At 46.9% G+C, this 27115-nt stretch overlaps 2 protein-coding genes across 4 annotated transcripts in view; both read left to right on the top strand.

The window, feature by feature from the left end:
* Positions 1–5005, top strand: part of ARIH1 (ariadne RBR E3 ubiquitin protein ligase 1) — a 50098-nt gene extending 45093 nt beyond the window's left edge. The window contains exons 12-14 of the mRNA XM_040077244.2: positions 2–262; positions 705–817; positions 3378–5005. Coding sequence (XP_039933178.1) covers positions 2–262; positions 705–817; positions 3378–3462 — 459 coding nt within the window. The 3' untranslated portion in view covers positions 3463–5005. The remainder of the gene's footprint in view (position 1; positions 263–704; positions 818–3377) is intronic.
* Positions 5006–5915: 910 nt separating this feature from the next.
* The window catches only part of BBS4 (Bardet-Biedl syndrome 4), a 36605-nt gene continuing 15405 nt past the window's right edge, over positions 5916–27115 (top strand). The window contains exons 1-6 of one of the 3 annotated variants that reach the window (XM_040077239.2): positions 5916–5994; positions 7774–7825; positions 22461–22540; positions 25110–25173; positions 25867–25978; positions 26515–26587. In XM_040077239.2, coding sequence (XP_039933173.1) covers positions 5971–5994; positions 7774–7825; positions 22461–22540; positions 25110–25173; positions 25867–25978; positions 26515–26587 — 405 coding nt within the window. In that variant the 5' untranslated portion in view covers positions 5916–5970. Of the gene's footprint in view, positions 5995–7665; positions 7826–22460; positions 22541–25109; positions 25174–25866; positions 25979–26242; positions 26365–26514; positions 26588–27115 lie in introns of those variants that run through there. The other 2 variants (XM_040077238.2, XM_040077240.2) reach the window with 2 other exon arrangements.

The raw sequence follows: 27115 nt of genomic DNA, 5'->3' as shown, positions 1-27115 counted from the left end.
GCGATCCCGAGCAGCCCTGCAGAGGTACCTGTTCTACTGCAACCGCTACATGAACCACATGCAGAGCCTGCGCTTTGAGCACAAGCTCTACGCTCAGGTGAAGCAGAAGATGGAAGAGATGCAGCAGCACAACATGTCATGGATCGAGGTGCAGTTCCTGAAGAAAGCAGTCGACGTCCTCTGCCAGTGTCGTGCCACACTCATGTACACTTACGTCTTTGCCTTCTACCTCAAAAAGAATAATCAGTCCATTATCTTTGAGGTAGGAGAAAATGGGATTAGCAGGAATTCAGACTGCAAAACTGAGGAAATAAGATTTAATGCTTGGAGGCCTCTAGTCCATGCTTTTAGCCAAGTCAGTCCGGTTTAATATTCTGTTGTGCAGAAGTTAGAGGCTCTCTGGGCATTGCGTAGGATTGTCTGCCGGGGGAATCACAGAATCACGAAGCTGTGGCAGCCCCATCCCTGGAAGTGTTTAAGGCCGTGTTGGATGGGGCTTGGAGCAGCCTGGTCTAGTGGAAGGTGGCACATGGCAGTGGGTGGAACTGGATGAGTTTCAATGTCCCTTCCCACCCAAAATCAGTCTGGGATTCTGTGATATCTAATCCTTTTTAATTTTGGTACTGATTCCAATTGCGCTGAAATAAAAATCTCCCCCTTTCCTTTACCCTCCCTGAAGCACTTCTCTTCTTTTGCCTTTACAGAATAACCAAGCAGACTTAGAGAATGCTACAGAGGTGCTTTCTGGGTACCTGGAGCGAGATATATCTCAAGATTCGCTGCAAGACATAAAGCAGAAAGTACAGGATAAGTACAGGTTTGTGCTGGAATACCCCTTTCTCTCAAAGCTGCCAAGTGTTGCCATGCCTTGTGTCAGGTAGTGACCTGAGCACTTGCCAAGACACAGTTTCTCCAGAGCCACATCCTTGGGAAGCTGTTTGCTCCTGGCTTTGTGCCACCCATTGTGATCAGCCATTCCCTGGATATCTGAGAGCAGCGGCGCTGTCCTGCACCAGCCCCGAATCCTCCCAGAGAAGCCCTCACGCAGATGCTGGCAGTGTGTCTCTGTGTCCCTGCTGGGGGACACAGCTCTCAGGGGAGGTGACAGCCTGTGGGGAGAGGCTCCCAGCTCTGCCTTCCATCTGCTCTGCAGAGCAGGAGCTGGAAGATCCAGCCCCGGAACGGAAAAGGTCCCGTGTCCAGAAGCAGCAGCTCTCAGTACGCTGCTGTTCCTGCACAGAAGGAGCGTGTGGGAATGGGCAGCACCAGGATGGGATCTGCACAGCGAGGGCCAAAGAACAAGGAGTGACTTTATTGTTCCAAGCTGCCAGCTTTGGCCTGGGATGAGCTGCCAGCAGAGAGCAATTGGCTCTTTTAATTGTCTGCTGGGTCCGTTTGTGCAAAATGTGGGTGTAGGAAAGCTGTCCCTAAGGAAGAGGGAGAGAGCAGCCTGCCCAGCTGGGAAGGGGAGCAGGGGACTGGGGTCCAGGTGACACAGATGCCAGTGCTTTGTTCAGTCCCAGGGGAATAATTTCTGCACAGTGGAAAAGTACAAAGCTGAAAATGCGGATGAGTCACAGGATTAGGGCTTGCATTTCTGAGGCATTTTGCCAGAATCACTGAATTTGTTATGCCTGGCTTAGGGGGAAGAAAACATCCAAAGTAGGGTGAGCTGTAGGACTCAGTGGACTGTGGGGTGTGGCAGGAGCTGTTAAGATTTGGTGGCTCATCCTGCCCAACTTTGGCAGCATAGCTGGGGCTGGACAAGACTTTCCTGACCTCCTTTTTGAAGACATTTTGTAATTTACTCTTTAAGGCCACCATTAATTAGGTATTTCAGATGAATCTGCTTGTTTACTTCAGCCCTCTGAACCTGGATGCTTTTGTAGGGATAAAATTTGTACCTAATATAGTCTGAATTGCTTGGAAACAGTATCCCAAACCTTCCTTCACGTTTCTGAGAAGAAAGAATGCATCTGTCAAGCCCGTGCAGGTCCGTAATTAACCAGTTCAGTCATGTCTTAATCATGTCCTGCACGGTGCCCTTTGATGCAAGACTGGGAGCAGGATGTCATCGAGGTGGGTTTAAAGAACCCTGGGAAGCTGCAGGAGCTTCCCTCCAGGCTGGTTTGGTTTCAGCCATCTGGATCTCTTTGCTTGCAAAGACATATCTAGAAAACAGGATTAAGCCCCTCGCACCCAACCAGCAGAAAAATAACTGAAGTTTGGAAAGCAGAGGCCGCGTGTTTGCCATCACATGCTCCTGCAAATCAATGGGACTTTGTGTACGGGGGTTTCCCTTGCACCAGCTGACAGCAGTGAGCGGAGCCACAGCTGCTCCCATGGGTAAATCACTCACTCTGATGAGGCCCTGAGCAGTAGGTGAGGAATTCCTGCCAGGTGTTGTTAGTGTGTGTTGTGGGATAGCTTCCCACTGGGAGATTTCTCCTGAGGGATGTCTGACCACTGCCAAGCAAGCCGGGTTCCCAGCAGCCAAAGCCTCCAGATGCTTTTTCAGAGTTTGCTCTTGGAACCTGAATTTGTTCAGTGTTTCTGGGCTTTTTGTCTTCTAACACACCCCAAATGGCCATAGCATCCTTTGCTGTGGTCTGGGATATATCCCTTTCCCTCAGGATCCGTGATCCTGGGAGGACTGGACTGGACTCTGGGATCAGTTTTACATGCAGCAGTTTTCAGTCAGCATAGGTGGGAGTAGTCCGAGGGTATAATGTCCCTCTGAGAGGCACGTGTTGGGATGTGAGGTGAAACCTGCTCTCCAGCCAGACCACTAACCCTTTGGACCTCTTCCGTCTCCACTGGGAAATAGAACAGTGTCAGTACTCCTGAGGTTTTCATCATGGACTAGTTTGGGTTGGAAGTCCACCTCCTGCTGTGGACTGGGACGCTTTCCACTAGCTCAGGTGGCCCCATCCCACCTGGCCTTGAACACTTGCAGCTCGTTTTTCCCAGCTAACACATTTTTGTTGTCCTGATGGGGCTTAGAGCAGGCACCAGCCCACATTTGAGGAGCGCTTATCCCATTCCATGTGTCACCACCAACCTGTGCGCAGGCTTTTTCAAACCACAGCTGCTGCTTCCTCCTCTTCCTGTTACTCCTGAAGCTTTCTCAGCTGTAGAGGCTCTGGGAATACTTTTGCCTGAAAAACTCCAAATTTGCACGCTGCTTTTCCAGCCAGGGACCTAGAGCTGTGTGACTGGAGCAACCACAGTCTTAATTAGCACTGTTAATGGGCTGTAAATACAAACTCCCTTCTCGGGGGATCACCTCTTTCGGAAGCGAGGCGTGCTGTCGGTTTGGATAACTCGGTGCCGTGGTTCCTGACGTGCCTTTTCCGTGCTGTCCCTGTCCCCTGCAGATACTGCGAGAGCCGGCGGAGGGTTTTGTTGCAGCACGTGCATGAAGGCTACGAGAAGGACCTGTGGGAGTACATCGAGGACTGAGCCTGGCCCCGCAGCAATGAACTCTGAACCCTTTCCCATCCTAGAGTGCTCATGCAATTCCAATAAAACCCACCCAGGGCGCTGCTCCGCCTCTTACACCGCTGGTCTGTAGTACCGGGATTCTGTTTTGTTAACAGAAAAAAAATAAGTAAATTATATTGTAATAAAAAAAAAAGGTAGATAAACATTGTACAACAGTATTCTAGGCGGCCAAGAGTGTGACAGACGCACTAAAAAACCCTCCAACTTTAACTTGTAACGTAGCTTCATCCTCCAAGCCGACTCCTTTTTCTTTTCTCTCTTTCTTTTTCTGTGTGTAGTACAGATGAAACTTAAACCAGTTTCTTGACACTGCTTTTCATGTCCAAACCAGCCATTTTGATGGACTTTGGTAAGGGGGGTGGCTCTCCCGCCCCCCTCCTCCTCTCTGCCACCCAAGTACACGGATGAATGTGGATTGGCTCATTGTAAAGAGGATTTCTGGGGAGGGGAGGAGGGGGGTACACAGCAAGGAAAAAAATAAAAAAAACCCAACCTTTGTATATGACTTTTAAAACAAAAAGAGGACAACACAGTATTTTTCAAAGTTGTATATAGCGCATATGCATGGACAAAGAGCAAGCGTGGCACGTGTTTGCATAATGTTTAATTACAAAAAAATATTTATTCTTTAAAAATCTTCAAGATTATGTCTATTTGCTGTGCATTTTCTTTCAGTTTGATTCTTTTGTTTTGGTTTTGTTTTTTTTGGTTTTTTTTCCCTGGGCTGGGGTGGGGGAAGCGTGTGCTGGTGTAGTGAATATATCTATATCTATATATATTTTATTTTTTCTTCTTTTTGGAAGGCTTTTTCCAGAGCAGTTGGGTTTCTCCTCTTCCTGCAGTTCCTTTCTGTCCAGGGCCTCCCCCAGGTCTGTGTGTGTATCCATTGCTGGCGACGGACGCGGCCCCTCGCAGCTCCTGGAGCTCTGGTTCAGGATGCCTTGCCTTTTTCTTGGTTTGTTTTCGGCCCCAGATCTTTACCTGCCCAAATCCAGCTCTCTGTTCCCACTGGTGCACGCAGGACACGTGCTCTGATCCCAGAGGAGGCGTGCGTGTGTGAGTGTGAGTGTGCGTGTGTTTAGAGGTTTGTTTTGGATCCCGAGGCAGGACAAGGAGGGGTGTTTTGCACCGCTTCTCCAAAGGCTTCCTGCGAGATTTCGGCTGTGGATCTCCTCTCCCTTCCCCTTTCATCTGTCAAATGGACCCTCTCTTGCTGTTTTAATTTTCACTTCATTATAACGAGTCGTAACATTGAAAAGGAAAGCTGATGGAATTGTCTTTGTGTTTGTTTTGGGCTCTATCACTGGGCGTCCTGTCCTGGCAACTATTTAACACTCCATCTAGTGCAGTAGAAGCTGAAATCAGCGGAGTATTTTTCAATTAAAAGGGGAAAGAACTAATGAGTTTAGCTACTGAGTCCATTTTTATGATTTCTGTAACAAGAGCTATGTTAAAGTAAACAATTGGTGGTGGTTTTATTAAATTTACTCCTGTATAGGAATTCCTTCTGTGGTATTTTTCGCCAGGCAAGTGTCCTCCAAGCCTCCTGCTGCTCTGCCAGCTTCCAGGGGATGGAAGTTGTGACGGGATCAAATAAAAAAGGCAGATCCCAGGCAGGGCTGTAACACGGGGTGCTGTTTCCAGCTGGCAGCGGGGTCACTTCGGCTCCCTCACCGCTCCAGGGATGTGGTTTTGTCCCTGTACGCCTGCTTTTCCCTTTATTTGCCCTGGAAATCAGACGTGAGGGAGTGCAGCCGCTTTCCCTGTGCTTTTCCCGGTGCTGCTGGAGGGGTGGGATGGCGCAGAGCTGCCCTTATCCGTCCCTGCCCTTCCCGGTGGGAATTCTCCCTCCGTGCCTCGGAACCCTTGGAAGCTGGAGCGTGGTGGGCTGGGCAGCTGCAAGCACAGAGGCGTTGGGTTTTCGCTCCGTGTTCCCCGAAAGGATCAGGCCGAGGATGCGGGCGCTCCACGCCAAAGGAAGCGCGGGCTGTGGCGTCCTCAATCCCGACGGCTGTTGGCAAACCTAAAGACAATGGCAGAGCCCTGTGCTGTGGGAGAACCTGCTGCAATTCCTGTCCTCCGGGCTTTAGGCGCTCGCAGGTGAATCACCTGGCTGGCGGGACACCATCCCCACAGACGCTGTGGAAATATAAAGGAAAATAAACAAAATCCGCCATCCCAACCCTCCCTCTCTGCTGCTACTGTGGGGCGGGGAGGGAGCGCGGCTGCGGCCGCTGAGCGCTTCCCGGGCCGTCCCTCCTCTACACCGCGGAGTTCCCAATAAAACCTTCCAAAAGCCGGGCATTTTTATTATTTCTGTGGTTACTGGGGTGTTTTTCAGGTTAAGCGGGGGCCGGGAGGGAGGGAGGGGGAGCTCTCCTCCGCCAGCTCCTTCCCGCCGTGCCCCGCGCGCCATGGCCGCGCCGGAAGTGGCGGCGGTCGCCATGGCAACCCCGGCCCGCAGCCATGGCGGAGCCGCAGGACGCCACGGTGAGGGGCGAGAGCTGAGGGGGGCCGAAAGGGACCGGAGGGGCGAGACACGGGACGGGGCGTGAGGGGAGCTGAAGGGAAGTGAGGGGCGGCGGCGTTGGCAGCAAGTTCTTTGGAAGAGCTAGTTTTTAATCTGCACACTTGGTGTGGAAAACGTGAGGGAAATTCAGCCTTTGCTGAAGTAATCAACGTTAATAATCGATTATTAGGTGCTGGAACAGGGGAAGGGTAATGGAGACGGGGAAGGAGCGGCTGAGGAAGTTGGGCAGCCGGGAGAAAAGGAGGCTTAGGGAGAGCTCCGAGCCCCTGGCAGGGCCTGAGGGGGCGTGAGGGGAGCTGGAGAGGGACTGGGGACAAGGAGTGGAGGGACAGGACACAGGGAATGGCTTCCACTGCCAGAGGGCAGGGATGGATGGGATATTGGGAATCGGGAATTGTTCCCTGTGAGGGTGGGCAGAGCCTGGCACAGGGTGCCCAGAGCAGCTGTGGCCGCCCCTGGATCCCTGGCAGTGCCCGAGGCCAGGTTGGATGGAGCACCCTGGGGCAGTGCAAGGTGTCTCTGCCATGGCAGGGGTGGAATGAAATGATCTTTAAGGTCCTTTCCATCCCAATCCATTCCATAATTCCATCTTTTTTTCTGGTGGAGTGTGGTTGCTGTGAAGTCTCGCAGGGGTCAGTGCCAGGCCGGGGGTGTTCAATGTACTTAGAAATGATCTAGACAAAAGCATCGTTAGAAAGTTACCCCTGTGAGGAGGAAGTTGGAGAAACTCCGGGAAAGTCTTAACAGAGCGGAGTGAGAGGGCTTGGAATGATGAGTGCGCAGATTAAAAAAGAAAAAAGCAATATATAAAAAAGTGCGGTGTTTGTGCTGGTTATTCCTGCTGAAGATGGAGTGCTTGGAGTTGGGTAATTCCATGGAAATAACAACTCAGTTTTGCTGAAAAGTCAGTAAAATTTTAGAAACTGTTAAGAAACAAAAAAGTAAGCAGTAAAAAAAAAAAAAAAAGGAAGAGCGTGTCTTGGGTTATTTTTCATATCTCCGCATCTCTGATTTGACCCAGCTCCAGTAAAAAAAGCTGCAACTAGAAAATGCTCCCAAACCATTGCAAAGAACAAAGATCAACTGAATCTCTGATTTTAAAAATTTTTTGTTAAGGAGAGGGGAGGTGACACAGGTGTATAAAATCCTGTGTTGTGTCTTCTCAAAAAGCAAAACGAAAAGTAAAAATACTTTCCAGTGTAAACCCGTTTCTCTTCTGTGAAGATTTGATGGTTGATGCAAAGTAAGAAGATCATATAAAATGAATGTATTTTCCATGGACAGTGTCTGCTGGGGAAGGTTCCCTGTCCTCCGTGTGATGGGACCTCCCTGTGCTCACGTCCTGCGTCCGTGGTCCCCCAGAACAGCTTTGCCCTAATTAACTCCGTAAATATTTTATGACAAATGTTTTTGACTTATTTTCTGTGTGATCTCTAATTAGGTTCTTAAATGCTCCAGTATTGTTTTGTGGGTTTTTATTGCAAGGTAAAGATCACTTCCCAAGACTCTGGTGACCCCTCGAACAGGGATGTGCTGCACAGTGAGGGTGTTTATTTAGTCGAGCTGTGGAACAGAAATTTCTGCCTTGCTTGGCAGGGCAGAGTTTGTCCAGCAGCAATGCTGCTATTTTTATGCCCTCCTTTGGGATTTGCCAGTTGTCCTTTCTGATTATTTTCTGGAACAGAGCTTCAACAAACCTTGCCTGGTATATTTACTACTCCTGCCTTCTGTCTTTTCAGGTTTCTTCATCGCCCGCGGCTACAGAGCCAACAAAACCCCGTCCTAAAAAAGGTTTGTTTGAAGATATGATTGTGTTTCTTGGGCAGGTTGGTTTTAAGGTTTCTTCTATAGTGTTTGCAGCTGTCTAGGAGGAAATAAATGTCCTTTGGGAAAAGAGGAGACTGTCTAGACTGGAATTTGCTGAGTGCTAATATTTTTCCAGGGTCTCTGCAAGCTCAGTGCTGTTCCTGGCTGGCTTTCCATAGCCACAGCCTGTATCATGTTTGCTTATAATCTGTGAGACTGTTTATTTTATTGTGTATGTACTTATGGGGCTGTTAATGAGTCTGATACTCATTTATCCTCTCAAATAATAAAGGGTTTGTTTTGGGTCCTTCAGAATGAGGTCTTGCTCTGGAAATAATCATGCAAACATTGTATCTTGTGAGGTTTTTTTTTACGTCACATGTTCCAGTTTTTGAAGTAAAAGTGGCATCAAATCAGGCAGGTTGTGGCTGAGTTTAATTATTGTTTCTTTGCTTTTGTTTGTTGTTTCTTTTTAATACTGAAAATGTGTTAATTCACTCAGTGCAAATTGTTGTTTGGAAGTCTTGGTTGAATCCGAACTGGAGCAGATGCAATTTCTGTTGTTGGTTCAAAATGTTTGACCAAATCCTGCTGTTTTTTTTGAGGGATCTGGTAAATTCTTCAGCCTCTCCTTTTCCCCCTTTCTTGAGGCAGGACTTGTCCTGACACGCACAATGAGTATTTCCTTCTCTGTGGCACTGCTCCCCTTCCAGCACTGGTCACTGCAGAGCTTTTGTGCCTACCTGAGCTGAGCGTTTGGGTTGGTTTTTGATGGATTCTCCTTTCTTGACTGTGCAGACAGCCCCATCAGTTCAGATTCTAATTAGGAGTATTTACTCCCAGTGCCAGAAGCAATCCTCCTTTTCCCTTGCCTTTGCATTCAGGGAACCTCAGCTGGTGAACACAATCCTTTGGCCCTGTTCTGCCCTGATGTGCCTGTCTGGGTATTCCTTGGGATGGACACTGCCTTGGGTTAATGCTGGCAGTAAAAGGCACTGCAATGACATCCTCCCTAACTGGGTTCTTTGCTGTGCATGTAGGCCTTGGGAAGCTGCAAAAGCCACTTTGCTTAGTCCCAATCCCTGTAGGAGAATTCCAGCCCTTGACCAGAGTATGGCAGTCCTGGAGATGAGGCTTGAGGTCTCGACACAAGCCCAGGCCTCTTTGGAAGCTTGCCCAGAGCTGAGGAGAAGATTGCTGCTGCTTCAGGCCTGCATGCAAGTAAAAATAACTCTCAAATTTACTTTTATCTTGACCCTCAAGTCTTTCAGAGCAAGGATTGCTCTGAAATTACTCTAAATTGGTTACTTTGAGGCAATTAGGCTGACTTCCATGGAGGCACTGATGGGCTCCCTGGTGAGCCATTTCATCTCTATCCTTTCCTATAAAGGTTACGACTCCCATCTCCTCATCCTCCCTTACCCCCACCCTGCTCTGCCTCCTTGTGCAAATCCCATTTATTTGTGGCTCTGGATCTCCCTTTCATACTGACACAACCCTTGACTCCAAGTAAACAAGGATGATTAAAAAAAAAAAAAAAAATCCTCTAGCATGTGACTTTTGTAATTCTCTTTTCTGTCCTTTAAGGTAAATTGAGGCATCTCCAGTGCCTGGCACACCTCGGGTCGTTCTGACTGAAATGCCTTCAAAGCTTTTGGGCTTTGCCATTTAATATTTGACTTCAGTGCAGCGGGGAAAGCTGATTTGAGCTGCCTGATCATTAATCTCTGGGAAATGAGGGCAGCAAAAAGATTTGTACTTGGAGTGATGTAACAGTGTCCTCTGTGTGTGGGTGGGGGACTGGGGGCATGGAAAAGAGGAGGAAGGAGAACGAAGGGATGTTGGATATGTTTTTGTGGAATTTGGCAGGAAAGAGCAGCATCTTTATCCCCATGACAGCTGGGGTTTTTTAATAGAGTATTTGTAGAACATCTTAATTAAATATCTCATCCCATTTTAGTTTAGCTGAGGAGAATTACGATGAACTTTAGGAGCCAGGCTACATCTGTGCTGTTTGAACAGAAGAGTGCTGCTAAACTTAATTTTAAACTGACATTTTAAACGTTGAATGGTCACTTTTTGTTGCAGCAAATTGCCTTTGTATATTTGCAATGTGTTTTCAAGCAGGATAAAGCTTCAGTGTCTGTCTTTTCTCTGGCAAGAGAGATCCTAAACTCAACATTAGCACAAACAGGTCTGTGAAATGCAAGAGACCATATGAACAATTTGGCGTGGGCAAAATTCCTGCCCAAATGGAGCAATATTGGATGATGTGGATGCACACAGGTGTAGCAGAGTGGGACCAAGTCATTGCTGAGGCCCTGTGTTAACCATCACAGTGCTGCATTCAGCATTCAGCTTGTCCGTGTTTGTACTGGGCAGGAGTGAGGTATTAAATGTGTGTTTCTGAGAACGGAGTCTCAAATTTGCCAAAACTCATCGGAGTGACAAAGCTCACACGTGAGGTTTGTGCCTTGAAGCAGAAGGCCGCGTTTTCAGCGACTGGATCTATTGAACCTGGATTGAGTAGCTTCCCCTCACTGTTCCTTGCTTTCCTCCTGTGATCCCGTGAGCCAAGAGAAGGTGGGACCTACAACCAGTGTTTAGTAACTGGGTTGTATCGCTCTAAAAACGCTAACGCCGAGCTTGGGGGCAGAATTTGCCCGTCAAGTAGCTGGTCCATCATGTGGCTGTTGGGCTGCCAAAGCCCGAAAGTTGGGATTTGGCAGAGTCTGGCTTGCAGCTCTGAGGGAAGAGGATGAGCGTTCAGCAAGGGTGAAGGAGGTCTAAAGGTTCTGGAGCAGATGGTGCTGGTGGAATGGTGTTTGAAATCTCTCCACACAATGATCTGAATTAACAGCACGGGTGGAGGCAGCTCCCTCCAAGTATCTCGTGGCCACGCTCGGTGACAATAGTCCCTCAGCAGCTGGCACAGGAGTAGCATTCATTATTTTGTCCTTTATCCCCTGTTGGGAGAGCTGCTCCGAAAATCAATTCCCTTTGTTGCTCCATCAAGATCTGTAACTCTGACTGTGTCGATCCCCGAGCAACTGAGGGTGGAATAAAGGGAGCTCTGTTCCTTGTAGTGATAAGGAGTTAATGTCAGCCTGCTGAGGTGGGGTTTTAATCTCCTTCCTGCATTCTAAATTAATCAGATATCTTGCTAAATGCTTTACTGGTTCGGAATTGAGATAGGCTGTCTCCCATCTTCCCACTTTCTTTTTTCCCACGCAGGCAAATCAAATAATTTTTTAGGATCTGATAGTACTGGAGTGCAGAAGTGCTTTTACCAGCTTGTATTGTTGATTTTTATGGAACATAACTTGAATTTATATCCCTTTATTGTGGAAGAAGTGTTTAGAAAGTAAGTTCTGAGCTCATGTTTGTCTAATAACAGTTCAGAGGTTAATGGGACAATTTAAAATGCATTTGGATTTCTACATGAATATGAGACCTCAGACTTTCTGAGGTGCACTGATGGTGTTTTAATGGCAAGGTGGAATCCTAAATATGTACATAGTATAATAAACTCACTGAAGCAAAATGAATTTCGCTTGAATCACTGGGAAGAACTTGTCCTAAAAATCCATTAATCTGTCAAGAATGAGAATTCTGAATTGTCATCAACCACCTCTACACTTACCACAGGAAGGTAGATAATTTTCAAAATGAAAACCCTGTAAAACTATTAGCAGAGATCGGGTGTTCACCCAGGCGTGGGCATTGGGGTATTTTTTGCTTTGTAGGTATATTTTTTCTAGGGTTTGAAGCAAGGAATTAACTCTGACCTTTGGCAAAGTGCTCTGGCTTTTGTTGCTTTCCATTAATCAACCACAAGCTTGGCCTAATATCCAGTGACAGGTTTTGGATGGTGCAGGCTTTTGATTAACAAAACATTTAGAGAGATGAAATGAGAAGTATCAATGGATATATTGCAGTGCACTGCTTGGCCTGTTGGGTGGCTCTGGTTAGGAAGTGCCAGTGACAGTAAACAATCTCAAAATGTGGCTCTTAGGTAATCAATAATGCTCTGATTACGCAGAAATAGCTAAGTGGCTTTTGTTGGCTGTCCTGTCTCTCTCTGGGCGGCTCCTGCTCGCCCAGATGAACCAGTGGGGATCCCTCCTGCTCCTGCAGATGTTTTAAGGGACGCTATGAGTGTTTAATCAGAAGAGCAGGAACTCTCTGCCCCGTGGAGTCGATTCCGTGCACTTGCAGCGCTGATCATTTCTGAATTTCTGATACAGTCTCTTAAATCAATATAAACCCATTCTTTGAGCTGGCTTCAAAGCTGCCTTTGAACTTGTAAGAGTGCAGCTGCCTGAGAAATCCAGATAAAAACAACCCCCTGAGTTAAATTAATTAATGCTTCTAAGTGTGTCAGAAAGAAAAGGCCTTAGTCGGAATGTCGTGGTCGGCAGGAGCCCATGCAGCCCTTATCTCTCCATGCCCATTCGCTTCCATTTGGCCACGTGCAAGCCAAGATCTTTGAGTCCATTTGAACCCCCAACCTTGTGGGAAGAAATTGGTTCCTAAATAAGCGAGATTAGTTGGTAATTACATCATTGTTTTATGTAAGAGACTTGGGTATTTCCATCTCGCCGATAAGTGCAGAGCAGCGAGTGCTGTGTGCGATGCTCAGGATCTGATGCAGCTGCTGGTTTTGAGTAGTGAGATTAAAAAATGGATTATCATTTCTGGGTAATTAAATTCTATAATATCCTTCACTTCGTCCATCCTCTTCTCCCCAAAATAACAGCCCAGTAATCCCTGCACTGCAAAGGACTGGTAATATTTAAATGGGAATGTGCTAGCACAGCTCTGCCCTCTTGTGTGTGCACATTAATATCTGTGCTGACGGGAGCAGGGAATCCTTTGCAGGTGGCGTAACAGGGAACATTTTAGTGCCAGCTTTTAAAACAGGTAAATTAATTTTTTGAAGCTTCTTTGAAAGTCCTCAGTGCCAGGCAAGTTTCTTTGGATTTTTAAAGCCTTCAGCTGCAGTTTGTCGGCGTGCTGCATACAGATAAAATGGCATCTCCTAGTGGGAATTTAAAAATAATTCTGTAAAAATAGTAAGTGACAAATTTAGGAAGGGTGGGATTCATCTCTCTGCACTGAGATGTCTCTGATGCAGAACAAGTCTCAGCAGATCACCCGTGCTCCGTGTTTACTTAGTCAAAAGGGCATCTGTGCCATTCCCTGACCTCTCCCAGCCACCTGTGCTGGGATGAATCCTTTCCTAAGGATGCCTGTTCCTCTCCTTTACCTTGGAAACAGCCCAAGGCAAGTCACTCATATTTTCAGACATTGGAGGGGGATGCAGCTCACTCAAGAGTCAGAATTCCCAATGTCTGTGCAGCTGGAATTGGAGCAGCTGAGTCTTTAGTGACATAATCACCTGTTGCATTTAGCCCAGCTCTCCAACAGCATCAGTGGCACAGGAATGATGGGACATGTTGAGCAAGGAGCAGCTCACTGAGGGCTTTTTGAATAAGAAATATCTCCATTCACTCCTCTCAGGGCCTGTCCCCCTCACTGCTGATGCTTCCAGCTGCGTTATACACTCTGCAAGCCCTGGGATTTAGTCACTGGTTTATTCATAATTCTCAACAATTTTATTCCCTGCCTGCCTGTGATTCATTTTTATACTTCTAATTAGAAGGAGGCAGGGTGTGCTTCTGTGACTGTGTAATTAAAGACTGTATCATTAACACATTTGTGCAGTAGGGAAGAGTGAAGAGGCACGGGCAAAGGTTCATCCTGGGATAGGCTGGGATTTCCCACCTGGAAAACTTCGTCCTGAGGCAATGAGGCTGGAAGAACTCAAACTATAGGGTCTTGTCATAGGGAGCACTGAAATGTTTGCAAGACCAGCTTCTATATATATTTTGTGTGTATATATCTCTGTTCTTATCATATTCCTTCAATATAGCATTCTTTAGCAGTGGATGAACCCAGGACAGGTTCTTGGTGCTATTCCTAATGGACTGGAAGTTTCAAAGACTGACGTGGCTGGACTGTGGTCCTCTCCATGTTGGAATTTTATTTCCCTTTCTAAAGGAAAAGCTTTTCTTAAAAATGCTTCAGAACGATTTTAGTTTCAATTTCCAACTAAAATACCTCACGCTGTAGACAGAAAAAGACTAAGCATAGGAATTAAAGCCAAAGGAAAGATTAGACTGGAAATCCCCAAACTACTTTGCTCCTGATGCTGGAATTAATGAGAAGCTGGTTATTTTGGGAGTGCCTGCAGCCACTCAGTGAGGGAAATATTTCCCATCGCAGTGTTGCTGTGGGAGGAGACAGTGAGGAGCCAGCAGCGAGTATCTCAGACCTCCTCTGCTGTTCCTAAGGGGTTTTATTGCCACGCCTTTGCAGCGGTGTGCTCTGCTTCCCAAATCTGGGAGCAGCGTTGGTAAACACACACGCAGAGAGAGCTCAGGCTCCACCTTGCCTACAAGAGGTTTTAACAGAGAAGACAGGAGTTGGGATGTCAGCCCAGGGCTTGCATCCTTGAGTATCTCCAAGTGTGGTGCCTGCATCCTCAGGGACTTAAAACTAACACGGAAAGTAGCCTGGTTTTGGTTTTTTTCCCCTGGTTTTAGGTTTTCCTCTGTTCTGAGCACATCTCTGCTCAGCAGTCAGCGCTGATGGTCAAAATCGGCTCGTGCAGAGCGAACAAACTTTCAGTTCTCATTTTTCAGAAAGATCACACTTTTTCAAATTTCTTTTTAAAGGCATTGGTTACTAAATTTCTCTCCAGTGTTGTTTGTTTGAATCAAATTTTTGACTTGAATCGAGCATTATCAGGCCTGAATTTCACTTTTTATGGAGTAATGATCAGGATCATGTGCTTGGGTTAATGTGTGTAAATCTCATCCCCCCCAGATGGATTCAGGACTGCACAGTGATATCTCACCAGCCTCTGTTTATTGACAGATCATCCCACTTCACCTTAAGGTTGAACTTGAGCAGCACGTAGTAGAAAACAAATAATTGAATAAAATTATTCTATTTATATGGCAAATTAATTGAATAATCAGTGTATTTATTTCATAAATGGAACCATCCTTCTTTGAAGTAACTCAGAACTGTAAATGCCTTAAATCACAAAGAAACCACAAATCTGAGCAAGCAGCTCCATGAGATTTACGCAGTGCAAAGCAGCAAGAGAAAATGCCCTTTTTTCCCCGCGCCCTAGAGTATAAATCAGATTTAAGCTACAATTTTGAAGTCTTTCATCTATCCTTGGCTAATTTTCCTGCAGGGGGAGGTGGAGAGTCAGAAATGTTGCTTTTTTTTTTGTTGTTTAAACCGCTGTTTTCCAGCCTCCTTCCAGCTTTCCCCGCACCTCGTGGAGCTATTAAACCACGGGAGGCAGCTCTGGGGATGAGTTAGGGCTCCTCGCCAGCGCCGGGCTGCGTGTGATGAGTTTTATTAACCCCAGCTGACTGTAAAGAACGAGCAACCACACGGCTTTAGGCCTTGATTTAAAGGTGTTCCAGCAGCAATTTGCAAACGGGGAAACAGAGGGGAAAGGGATTACGGAGAATGGCTGCAGTGTAAAGCCGGGCCTTTTTGTTGTTGTTGTTGTTTGTATCCATTTTAGAGGGATTTGTGCGTACAAACACCTCTGTTCTCACACGTAATTCACTCGCACGTGGGGAGTGAAATACGGCTCGCAGAGCCTCTTCTGAGTGCTGGGTTTTGGGGTTATTTTTCATTATTACTGAGTTTGGAATACATTAACGGCTCCATTTTCAAACTCCAAGGATGGATCTGGGCGTAGGAAGAGCAATGTTCCTGTGCTAGTTTTCTTTCAAAGCTCTAATGTATTTATACTGCCACAGTGTCAGTAAAAGAGTCTGAGGAAGGAAGAGGATTTCTTGTTAAATTTGGCTCTGCTAGAAATTTGTAGGATGCTCCTCTCACACCAAGGCAGTCTGTTAGTTTTAAATCTTGATAAAAAGATTGGTGTTAGAGCTTACAAATGCTTTCTATCCATTATCATACCTCGTTTTGGAAAATCCAGTTCCCTGCTGGGCTGTGTTGTTCTGCAGAAGCTGTTTGAGTGTGTACCCTATTATTTTAATGTTGTTTTTGCCCAGAAGATGCTCATTCCCTCCCTGACACTGGATTTACAAACGGTAGTGGAATTCCTGGTGTTGGCAGCTCGTGAAGCTCAAGGCAAAAAGGAGACAGGCACAGATGGGCTCATCCTCCCCATCCATGTTTATTTAACGTGGATAGCAGAGCACGGAGCTGCGTTTGGGCTGTAAGCACAGCTACGCCTGAACCTTCCCCAAGCACTGGGAGTGGAAATAATCCTGGCAATAATGACAGCACACGTCCCCAGGAGGCTGGGCAGAGAATTCTCCGCAGAGAATCCCACGTGTTGCCTCTCAGATGTGGATGCTCTCCTGCATCAAATGGATTGTGTTTATGCTTGTTATGTGTTTATGGGAGTTTGCTGTTAAGACATTGACTGGAATTACTTGGAAGTGGGGGTTGAGCCTCCAGACCCATCCACTCCTGGGATAACCTGCATCTCTCTGGCTTTGCCACAGCCCGGCTTCCTGCTTTGATTTCTTCAGAGCAAGGTGCAGCGGTTTTCCACTGCCAGAGGCAGGGTTAGATGGGAAATTGGGAAGAAATTCCTGGCTGTGAGAGTGGTGAGGCCCTGGCACAGGGTGCCCAGAGCAGCTGTGGCTGCCCCTGGATCCCTGGCAGTGCCCAAGGCCAGGTTGGACAGGGCTTGGAGCAATCTGGGATGGGAAAGTGTCCCTGTCACGGCAGGGGGGTGGGACTTGATTATCTTTAAGGTCCCTTGCAGCCCAAACCATCCTGTGATTCTAAGCTTCACTTTATGAAATTCTTTTGTGCTTTTGCTGCCTCAATATCAAAATGTCACAATAGAGAATTGAGGCGCTGCCTGGGTGTTGGTTAGATTTGAAAATATCTCCGTTCTTGGATGATGTTGTTTTGCAACATGGAACTTTGAATTAGGATTTGGAAAGGGACAGCTGAATCCTTTTGGAAAACCTTTCCCACATATATGGAACCTTCCACAATGGATCCGGACTGTGCCTCATGAAGCTACTGCAGAATAAAAACATTTAAAATACTTCTATTTAACTGCCTTTGCAAAGCTTTCCTGTCCTTGTGCTCTGTGTTATGTGTGCTTTAGGTCATTGGGGATTTTGGGCAATAACAAGTTCTTCTTTGCGTTTTCTTGAGTCTTTTGCCCCTTTGCTGCTCTTGCTCAGGTTGCTGCATGTTGGGTTCAGAGCTGGAAGGGGTGAACTGGGGCTTGGACCCTTTCCAGTGATCTGGATCGGAAGGAGGGCTGGGCTCTGAACTGATTTTTTTTTTTCCCTTTGAGATGACTAAAACATGTTGTTGAGCCACTTGTTACTGCTGCTGCTTTAGCAATCATTTCCCCCACGAAATCTCATAAGAGATTCTGGGGCTTTTTCCCCCTCTTCTTTTTACATCAATTTAAAACCCTTTTATTAAATCTAAACCCCAGTATTTGGTAGTTCATCCCTAAGCTATAATTGCCCAATATGAAGATGCAAGCACAAAATAATTTCCTAGGGAGGTTTACACAAGAGGGAATAACTCATTATTATTTTTTCAGTCCTTTGAGAAAATCTATAAGAGGATGAATAAAGGGAAGAGTGATGATAGAGCAGCACAGATACAAACCTGATGTTCTTACTCTGATTCTGTCCGGGTTTCCACTCCAGTGGCTTCCTTAAGGAGCGTTGTCAGAAAGAAAAATCACATTGCTGGAAGTGGCTTGTGCAATCAATCACTGGCCAGAGAGAGGATCGGATGGATTCCCTTTTGAATTCAATCAAAACACACTTCAAAGGCACTTAATCATATATTTGGTGCCTGACTCCCTGGCACAGGACTTTTGTAGACCCACAAAAGAGAGGCCAAAAGACAATTATGCAAGTTATAAACTCTTTTTGATGTAGATACCAAGTTCTTTGATGGTTGTGTTTTCCTGGACTGGCCCTTGGGCAGATTGATTTGCAGCAAATAATGGCTTTTTGTTTCTTCACTGCTAGAAGGATCTAAATTACGCTTTTCCAGCCTGTGCCTGTGCAGTGCCTGGATTATTTCTAGAGGTGACAAAGAAAAGTGTGTCTTCATACAGCAGTCACATGGGAGAGACTCCTGAAGGTCCAAATATTGAAGGTGTTCTATTCTCTTTCTCTGGAGCTAGAGACCTAAATAGCCAGGCATTTGTATTTCCATTTTCTTCAGGAGAATGCAGTGACCCGTTGCACTGTGACAGCCCTTATCAGCAGGCTGGGAGCATCCTGAGGGAGGGAAATGCACCAGGAGCACGTATCCACTGCTTTGTGGCAAAGCAGAAATGCAGATTAAGATGGTTGTGACTCTGGAGAGGTGTATAAATAATTTCCATTAATTCTGCATCTGAATAGAGCATACAGCCTGGCAATAATCCTTTCCTTCCCACAGCCATTTTTTGGGGGATCAAATACATTCCTGTGTCAAATTTAATCATGAATTTAGACATAGATTTTGAAAAACATCAGAATTGTTTGCCTGCTTTCAATTCGCTTGTCTTAGGGAGAAAGAAGAAAAAAGTCTCCTCAGTCAGCCTCGTTGCTATTTCCAAATGACTTGTAGGAGCATAAAATCTGTGTTTTCCCAGTTGCACAGAGTTATCCTTATCTCAGTGTTTCACTGGGCAGAGCAGAGCTGGTTTATCTGCAGATGTGAACGGTGCTCACTCCTGGGGCTCACGGTGGCTTTTGATTTCTCCATTTTCTCTCCATCCCAGCACTTTTAGGCAATTCCTTGGGTTTTCCTCTCTCCCTTTGCAGCCTGATGTTCTGCTCAGCCCTCGGTCTGACGTTCAGCGTTTTTTCCTTCCCATCCCTGTTCCCAGCAGGCGTTCCCTTGGTCTGGGAGTGGAGTATAACATCCTTCTTGCCCCTTAAGTGTGAAAAAGCTCTTTCCTTCAGGAATTAAACAACCAATCCTCCATCCCCTCTCTGGTGTATTGGCATCTAATCTTAGCCACAACATTGGTGTCTGTTTTAACATTTAATGGTACTTTTTCTTTTTACCCTCCCAGTAAGGCATGAACAGATGGTTGGAGACCCGGTGGGGTGTGTCTGGAGATCTTCTGGTTATTCTCTATGTCAGACAGCTGCAGGATTTTCTAATTTGAGGCTGCATTAATAGGCACAAAATGGTGAAGGATACTTCAGTTCTGTTGGTGGAATGTTGATGGGTCCATAGAGTTTGCAGTGTCTGTCCTTAAATCCATACTCACAAAAGAAGGTGAGAAGTGCCCAGGGGTGTCAGGTTTGGTGTTTTATATCAGACAGTGGCACCAGAAGATGCCAGGCAGGAAGGGCACATAAATCCAGCTGCTTTTATAGAATCCCAGACTGGTTTGGGTTGGAAGGGATTTTAAAGCCCATCTGATTCCCCCCCTGCCATGGGCAGGAACACTTTCCACTGGACCAGGGTGCTCCAGGCCCCATCCAGCCTGGCCTTGGACACTGCCAGGGATGGGGCAGAGCATTTCCAGCATCCCCAAGTGCTGTGTTTCTGTCACACCCTGGCACTGGTAATAACCTACACAAGGAAGTAATTAGAGTGTCAATGAATTGTGTAGCCCTTGAATGGGCTTCAGAAGTGAAATAGTGGGGTTTCAATCCATTTGTGGCTATTTAGGCAGCCTCTTCCCTTCATCCTTTCACTATAAGAAGGACAAATGGGAAACATAAAACCATCAGAAATCAATTAATCTGATCTGGGAACGTGCTTATTAAAATGCCTTACAAAGATCCAGATACTCCACAGCAGAGCAGAATTCGGGAACATTGGGATCCCTGATCAGTGCATTTCTGTAAGCTTAGCCTGTTTGCATTACTCTTTTGTTTGGTTTACTTCTTTGTTTGGATTACTCTTTTGTGTGTTTGGATTACTTTTTTTTTGTTTGGACTGCGAGCTTTCTATTTGTTTTAGGGTGGTTGAACCTTCTTTAGAAGGTATTTGACCTTAAATTGCTAGTGTGCACATTTAATTCTCAGCTCTAGTATAAATCTAGGTGGATAGTCTGGAATTTAAGAAAGAAAAACCAAGAAAATGAGAATGGCTTTGTGAAATGTTTTCCAAATTCAGCAGCCGAAGGATGTTGGATTTGGGAGCTCTCAATGAAACTGGACTCGATGTGGGTTGTGGGGGAGAGCCTGGTGTGCTTCAGAGGTGATTAAAGCTCAGCCATTCCAAAAGATAATTACACTTGGCACCTGCCTCCCGACGTGATGCAGCCCTTCCCCCTGCAGGGTTTATTTTCCTCACCTGTGATGCAGAGGGGCCCATGGGCTCCCCAGTCTCACCATGTGCTCTGTGCTGCTGGAGGGAGCCAGGGTGTGTGGGCTGCTGCCCTCTCCAGAGGGCTGGAGATGTCCCTGTGCTGTGTCCCCAGCTCTGCCCTCTCCAGAGGGCTGGAGATGTCCCTGTGCTGTGTCCCCAGCTCTGCCCTCTCCAAAGGGCTGGAGGAGATGTCCCTGTGCTGTGTCCCCCAGCTCTGCCCTCTCCAGAGGGCTGGAGATGTCCCTGTGCTGTGTCCCCAGCTCTGCCCTCTCCAAAGGGCTGGAGGAGATGTCCCTGTGCTGTGTCCCCCAGCTCTGCCCTCTCCAGAGGGCTGGAGGAGATGTCCCTGTGCTGTGTCCCCAGCTCTGCCCTCTCCAGAGGGCTGGAGGAGATGTCCCTGTGCTGTGTCCCCCCAGCTCTGCCCTCTCCAAAGGGAGGAGATGTCCCTGTGCTGTGTCCCCAGAGCTCTGCCCTCTCCAGAGGGCTGGAGGAGATGTCCCTGTGCTGTGTCCCCCAGCTCTGCCCTCTCCAAAGGGCTGGAGATGTCCCTGGGCTGTGTCCCCAGCTCTGCCCTCTCCAAAGGGCTGGAGGAGATGTCCCTGTGCTGTGTCCCCCAGCTCTGCCCTCTCCAAAGGGCTGGAGGAGATGTCCCTGTGCTGTGTCCCCCAGCTCTGCCCTCTCCAAAGGGCTGGAGATGTCCCTGTGCTGTGTCCCCCAGCTCTGTCCTCTCCAAAGGGCTGGAGATGTCCCTGTGCTGTGTCCCCCAGCTCTGCCCTCTCCAAAGGGCTGGAGGAGATGTCCCTGTGCTGTGTCCCCCAGCTCTGCCCTCTCCAAAGGGCTGGAGGAGATGTCCCTGTGCTGTGTCTCCCAGCTCTGCCCTCTCCAGAGGGCTGGAGGAGATGTCCCTGTGCTGTGTCCCCCAGCTCTGCCCTCTCCAAAGGGCTGGAGGAGATGTCCCTGTGCTGTGTCCCCCAGCTCTGCCCTCTCCAAAGGGCTGGAGATGTCCCTGTGCTGTGTCCCCCAGCTCTGCCCTCTCCAAAGGGCTGGAGATGTCCCTGTGCTGTGTCCCCCAGCTCTGCCCTCTCCAAAGGGCTGGAGGAGATGTCCCTGTGCTGTGTCCCCCAGCTCTGCCCTCTCCAAAGGGCTGGAGATGTCCCTGTGCTGTGTCCCCAGCTCTGCCCTCTCCATAGGGCTGGAGGAGATGTCCCTGTGCTGTGTCCCCCAGCTCTGCCCTCTCCAAAGGGCTGGAGGAGATGTCCCTGTGCTGTGTCCCCCCAGCTCTGCCCCAGCCCTCGCCTGGCTTTGCCTCCGCGCTCGTGTCACAATATTGACTTGCAAACACGGAGCTTTTGGGCCAGTTGCTATGGTTACCCCTCAGAATGGAGACTCCAGTCGCAGGCAATACATCCCCAGCCTTAATGAAATGCACAGCAGCGCGTTCAACTTGTAAACCCGACGCGGATATCGCTAAGCAACATCCATCCGTGATTTGCCATAATTACTGCTGCGAGCTCGGCGCCATTGAAATGCTGGAGCGCCAGGCTTCCTCCTCCGCTGCACCAAATGTTTTTCTGCAGTAGCTTTGCAGTCTCTCAGACCTGTGATGCTTCATAGTCCCTTCGCAGTTTCAAAGAACTGAGTTTGACCTGTTTAAATTATTCACACCTCCAGACCCCGTCTCTCCAATCTCCTTCCCGCTCATTCAGTCACAGAAATTTATCTTAAAGGACCTTTGATTTTTTTTGCCCTAGATTCTAAATGTGAATCCAACTCATTTCCTCCAAGCTGCTTCTTGTGTATTTGAACAGATCCAATTCCTCTGAGCAGTGTTGGTGTTGAATTTAAATGTGTGTGTGGAGCTGTTTACTCCAGGATCTGCTCCAGGAGGAGCCGATGCCTCACATAATCCCAGACTGGTTTGAGTTGGAAGGGACCTTAAGACCCATCTTGTTCCAACCCCCTGCTGTGGGCAGGGACACCTTCCCAGTAGACCAGGTGGAAGTTTTCTGCTTAGAGCTTTTATTTAGTGCCTAAAGATATTTTATCCACCAGTTTCAGAAGGAGGATAAAACCAGACCCTGGTTTAAAGTTCACACTCTAGCCTTCAAGTCAAATCATTAAGTGCAATTGCAGTTCTTGAATTACTTGCCTTGTGCAGGCAGTTGGGGTGGTTGGGAATATCTCTCCCAGATTCTCTGCTGCTCAGTCTGATTCCTTGTGTTCTGTGAATATTTTCCTTGTATAGCACCAGAGCTGCCCATCCTAGAGAGGAAGAACTGGTTGATTTATCTGCTCTACGTCCGCAGAGACTACGAGGAGTGTAAGGTAAGAGCTGCCTCCAGAATGTGGGAATTATTTTACTGATGTCATGAAAAAACAGTTTCCTTGACAGTTTCCAAACCACCCTCTTCCCTGACTTCTTTTGGAATAAGGGCACCAAGAGAAAACACAAGTAAAATGACTTCAGTGCTCTCCAATCCTTGGCTGCCTTCAGGATCTGAGGGTGCAGCTCTCTGGGTAATGTGTGAGCTCAGGACGTCACTGGGAGGGGAAAAGTGGCAAGAACTGCAGACCTCTGTTTTTCCAGGCGATGGATGGGGTTTTCCAAACTGATAACAACGCAGTTCCACAGTGCAGGTTTCTCAATGGTACTACAGAGGGGCCATGAAAACACTTCAGTTGAGAGGAACATTTCTACCAAGTGTAAATAAAAAATATCCTGGTTACTCTTGAGCAAAAATCTTTCATTTTACACATGATCCGTGGCATCATTCATCTTGGGCTTGGTGAGTAGTTTGTAACTGGTTGGTTGGGATTATAATGGTAAGTGAAATAAGGAAATGGCAAATTATTATTTATTTGTGTTTTCCTGATAAAATGAACTCAAGAAGATGATGCACCCATGGGTAGGAGGAGGGGACAAGAGTTGCCATTCTGATTCTGGCACGTGCAGCAAAGATCTGAAAAGACTTTTTGGCTTCTGAAACACCAGGTTGGTCAGGACTTGCCTCTGCTGGAGAGGTCCTGGGGGTGCTTAGGAAACAGGCAGGCTGGAGGAATTTCATTTAGCTCTTAATTAACAGATCCAGGGATTTGTATCATTACAGTAATTTCCTCTCAGATCTTGGTTTGCATAGATAGAAACACAAATTGGACTAGACCTCAAAACAGAAAATTGTTTCCCTTTTTTGCTGGAGTTTCTTGGTGTGATTGTGAGTGTTGATTGTTTCTGTGATGGGATGTGGATTTACAGAATACAGAAAAGAAAAATGCGTGTGCAGCTTAGGAAACCAGAGAAAATAACAAATGGATGATATAAGGGCAACATTGATGTCTCCATGTCTTCATCAGTCATGGAAGCGAGGGAATAGTGGGGAAAATAGAGAGAAGGCAGCTAATAAATACTCCCCTGCTTGGCAGGTCAGCTTTTCTTTTCCTCGGAGCTCATAAAACAGTGTTTTTGCAGTAAAACTGGAAGATTCCAGGACAGTTTGGGCTTTGTTAAAATCCATTAGTTTAGTCTCAGTAAGAAACAAGTTGTGGTAATTAATTTTGGTCTTTCCTGCTCAGTGCTTTGAAATGCTCCCTCTCTATCACAGTTTTAAATTCTCCCACAGTTTTCAATGAACTAAAAGGCCAATTAAAAACTGTTTATTTACTGACATCAGCTCCCCAAAGTGAAGGCATTAAAGTGATTTTGACCCTTTCAATGCCACTTGAGCAAGGTGCCAGGCAGACATCCCCAAGAGTCTGCAGCTGCATCCGCCCCTGGGAATGACAGAGACTGGTTGGTCTCCTGCCAGTTGTGTCTAAATTCTGGCATCAGCACCTTAAATAAACTGGGGGGGGGGGAAATCTGGGATTAGAGATCATATTCCTCAGCTGAGAGCCTTTTGCCCTGGGACTTTTTAGGGTTTATAGAATTAATCAGATTTCTCCAAAAGATAGCTCTCTATTGCCCTCTCTTGCTCTGAGGATCTGGGTTTATGTAGATGGAACAATCCAGAGTATCCAAACTGAGGAGATGTTGGTTGTTTCTGAGTACAGTGTTTTATAATCATGCACTTTGTTAAGAGATACATAGATAAATTAGCAGGTACAGGTGAGGGAAGAGCAGCTCAGGCCTGTTCTTGCTTTTCCTTCTCTTTACGAGTGAAGATTATCAATAGGAACTTTCCTTCTTCTCAGTGGTAACTTCTCAATTAATACCTTCTCAAGAATAACTTTCTCAGTAACAGTTTTCCTCCCATGTGCTGTATGTGAGGTTCAGTTTTCAGGTCCTTCACTTCTGTTCCTCTACACACCTGAAATGCCAGATGAGCACCAGGTCACTGCTCACCCAGAAATTATTCTGAGCCCTCTGCATCTCTTACACTTCTGCACAAAAGAGGAGTCTCAGAGCAGAATTATGCTCTTGATTCCTATCCAGGGTGTTCATCCTCCCAAAGGTGGGACCAGTTGTGACTGTGGAATATATCCAAGCTGCATTGCATGCAGCCAGCAAGAATTTACATTTTCATCGGGCTTTTTTCCCATTCACTCCTCATTTGTTCTTTTGGCTTTCATTGACTCAGCTGCAGGTGCTCCAGTTCAATTTATTTCTTCACAAAGGGCCTGGGGTAGATACCCTTATCAGCAGAGGATGCTTTCAGAGATGCCTCCTGGTGTTTTCCCCAGGTAGTATCTAATTATCTTTGGGAACAGGAATGAACAGGGGAATACTAAAAGGGCCACAGTGTTCCTGGCACAGAGCTCTGTCGTGTGCACTGTGTGGTTGTCCCAGTCATGGTCCAGTGCCCTTGTTAGAGGTGGGGTTGTGGTTTTTGTGACTGGAACCAAATCTCTGGAATCAGCTTTGTTAAAATGATGTGAGTTTACAATTTTGTCCTTCCAGGCTGTCATCAAAGAGCAGCTCCAGGAGTCCCAAGGGCTCTGTGAATATGCTGTCTATGTTCAAGGTACGTCTGAAAATCTTTTTGCTGAAGCAGGTCACCTCTGATTTGAGATACAGAGAACAATACAGGGGATAGGTGAGGGAAACATAGAATTGTTATGTCAAAAATACATTTTTTCCCTCTGCTTGCTGCATTGCTGCATTTAGTCTTGAAGTTTGGGATTTTCACATTAAATGGGCAGATTAAATGTCCTGTTTTCTCTGTATTCATCATCAATTCTTCTTTGGGTTACGGGCTCCTGGCCTTCAGTGTGTTGGTGTGTATTTGATTCTGTTACCCACCCCACGTGATCATTGTCCCACCGCTTGCTCTAAGGATGGTATTCCTCTTCCTGACCTGCCCTCTGCCCCCCTAAAAAAAGGTCTCCCACAATGTGGCATTCCAATTCTAGTGCCATGGTGGGGAACAGTGGAGATTTACTGGCAGGGACATACTGCAGCCTGGGGAGACTGGGGAAGGGAGGACTGCAGACTGCATCTGTGCAAGCAACTGCCCAAGGTTTAAAGCTTAAAGCTTTTGTTCTGACCCCCAGATTTCTGCAGGCACACAGTCCTGCCCTCAGACACAAACTGCTGGTGCTGCAGGAGGGGGAAGCACCAGAGGAGCATTGATGTGATATATCTGTACTCCCCCTTCTTTCCTTATGTTTTTCCTGCTGAGAATGGATTCATCTGCCTGCTGTATGTTGTCTTACAGCTTTGATATTTCGCTTGGAGGGGAAAATTCAAGAATCTCTTGAACTTTTCCAGACATGTTCCATTCTGAACCCTCGAAGCGCTGACAACCTCAAGCAGGTGGCCAGATCCCTGTGAGTGGTGTTTTGTTTCTTGTTTCTCTTGGAATGTGCCACCCAGGACCTTCCATGCTTTGTTTTTCTCTTAGGCTGCTTAATTCCAGACATGTTTCCTCCTTATCAACACTTGGCTTGGCTTCCAGAAGCGTGGGTTGTTCTTTGAGCAGAATCTCTGTTATCTGCCTGGCTGCTGTGTTTCGTTTTCCTTTGGGCTTCAGGCAGAAAGGTGATACTGATTTCAAGGTCCTGAGCTACAGGTGCTGACCTGAGCTGGGCAGACTTGCCCTTCAGACCCTTTTCTCTTGCTGAGTGTTGTGTTAGGGCACCTGTCTCTTTCCTTGGAGACAAAAGCAGGCTGCAGAGCCTGAGCATTCATTCCTTACATCCCCAGTAGTGTCAGGGTATGTATGGATGGCCTTGGTCCAGAGAGGGAGCAGTGCTGAGACTGTAAACTTTTCCTGCACATCTCTGGAGATGCAGCAAATAGGATCATTTCTCACTGGCAGAGGTCTGAAACCAGGAAAGACATAAGAATTGCAATCCTTTTGCAGGTTTCTCCTGGGGAAGCATAAGGCAGCCATCGAAGTGTACAATGAAGCAGCAAAACTCGATGAGAAGGACTGGGTGAGTGTTCAAGGTGTTGCAGATCCTTGTAATAGCTGCAGACTTGTCCCAAGCTGAGCTGAGCTCACACTGCCTGTGGTCTGAGCCTGGTCAGGATCACAGAAGCCAAATCCCACGCCTTGGGGGAAATCCCTGGCTTGGGGCACAGAGGATCGAGCAAGGTGTTGGAACTTTGCCGAGGATCAGTTTTAACATAACCACATCTGTACTTTAAGGGAAGTATGGGGAGAGTTTGGAAACCTCGGTTATTAAAACTTGCTTGAGTAATTGGGAAAGCTTTTGTAATGCAAAACGTCTTTGAAATTACAGGAGCGGTGATTAAATTAGCTCTTCTGTATGAAAAGACGGAAAGAGAGAAAGAACATTGCAAAGAAAGGTGTGACAGTGGGTGAGGGAGAGGCCATGCCTTGCAGCCTTCTGCAGGTGCCTGTTTTGCCTGCAGAAGTGTGTTTAAAGTAGGCTTGCCATATGTGAGCTCATTCCTTTGTTTCTCAGTACATCTAAAATCCAGGATAGCTTTGGTGTTAT

The sequence above is a fragment of the Hirundo rustica genome, chromosome 13, assembly GCF_015227805.2.
Source record: "Hirundo rustica isolate bHirRus1 chromosome 13, bHirRus1.pri.v3, whole genome shotgun sequence".
Taxonomy (NCBI): Eukaryota; Metazoa; Chordata; class Aves; order Passeriformes; family Hirundinidae; genus Hirundo; species Hirundo rustica.
The sequence above is the reverse complement of the archived record's forward strand: the minus strand, read 5'-3'. Positions and strand labels throughout refer to the sequence as shown.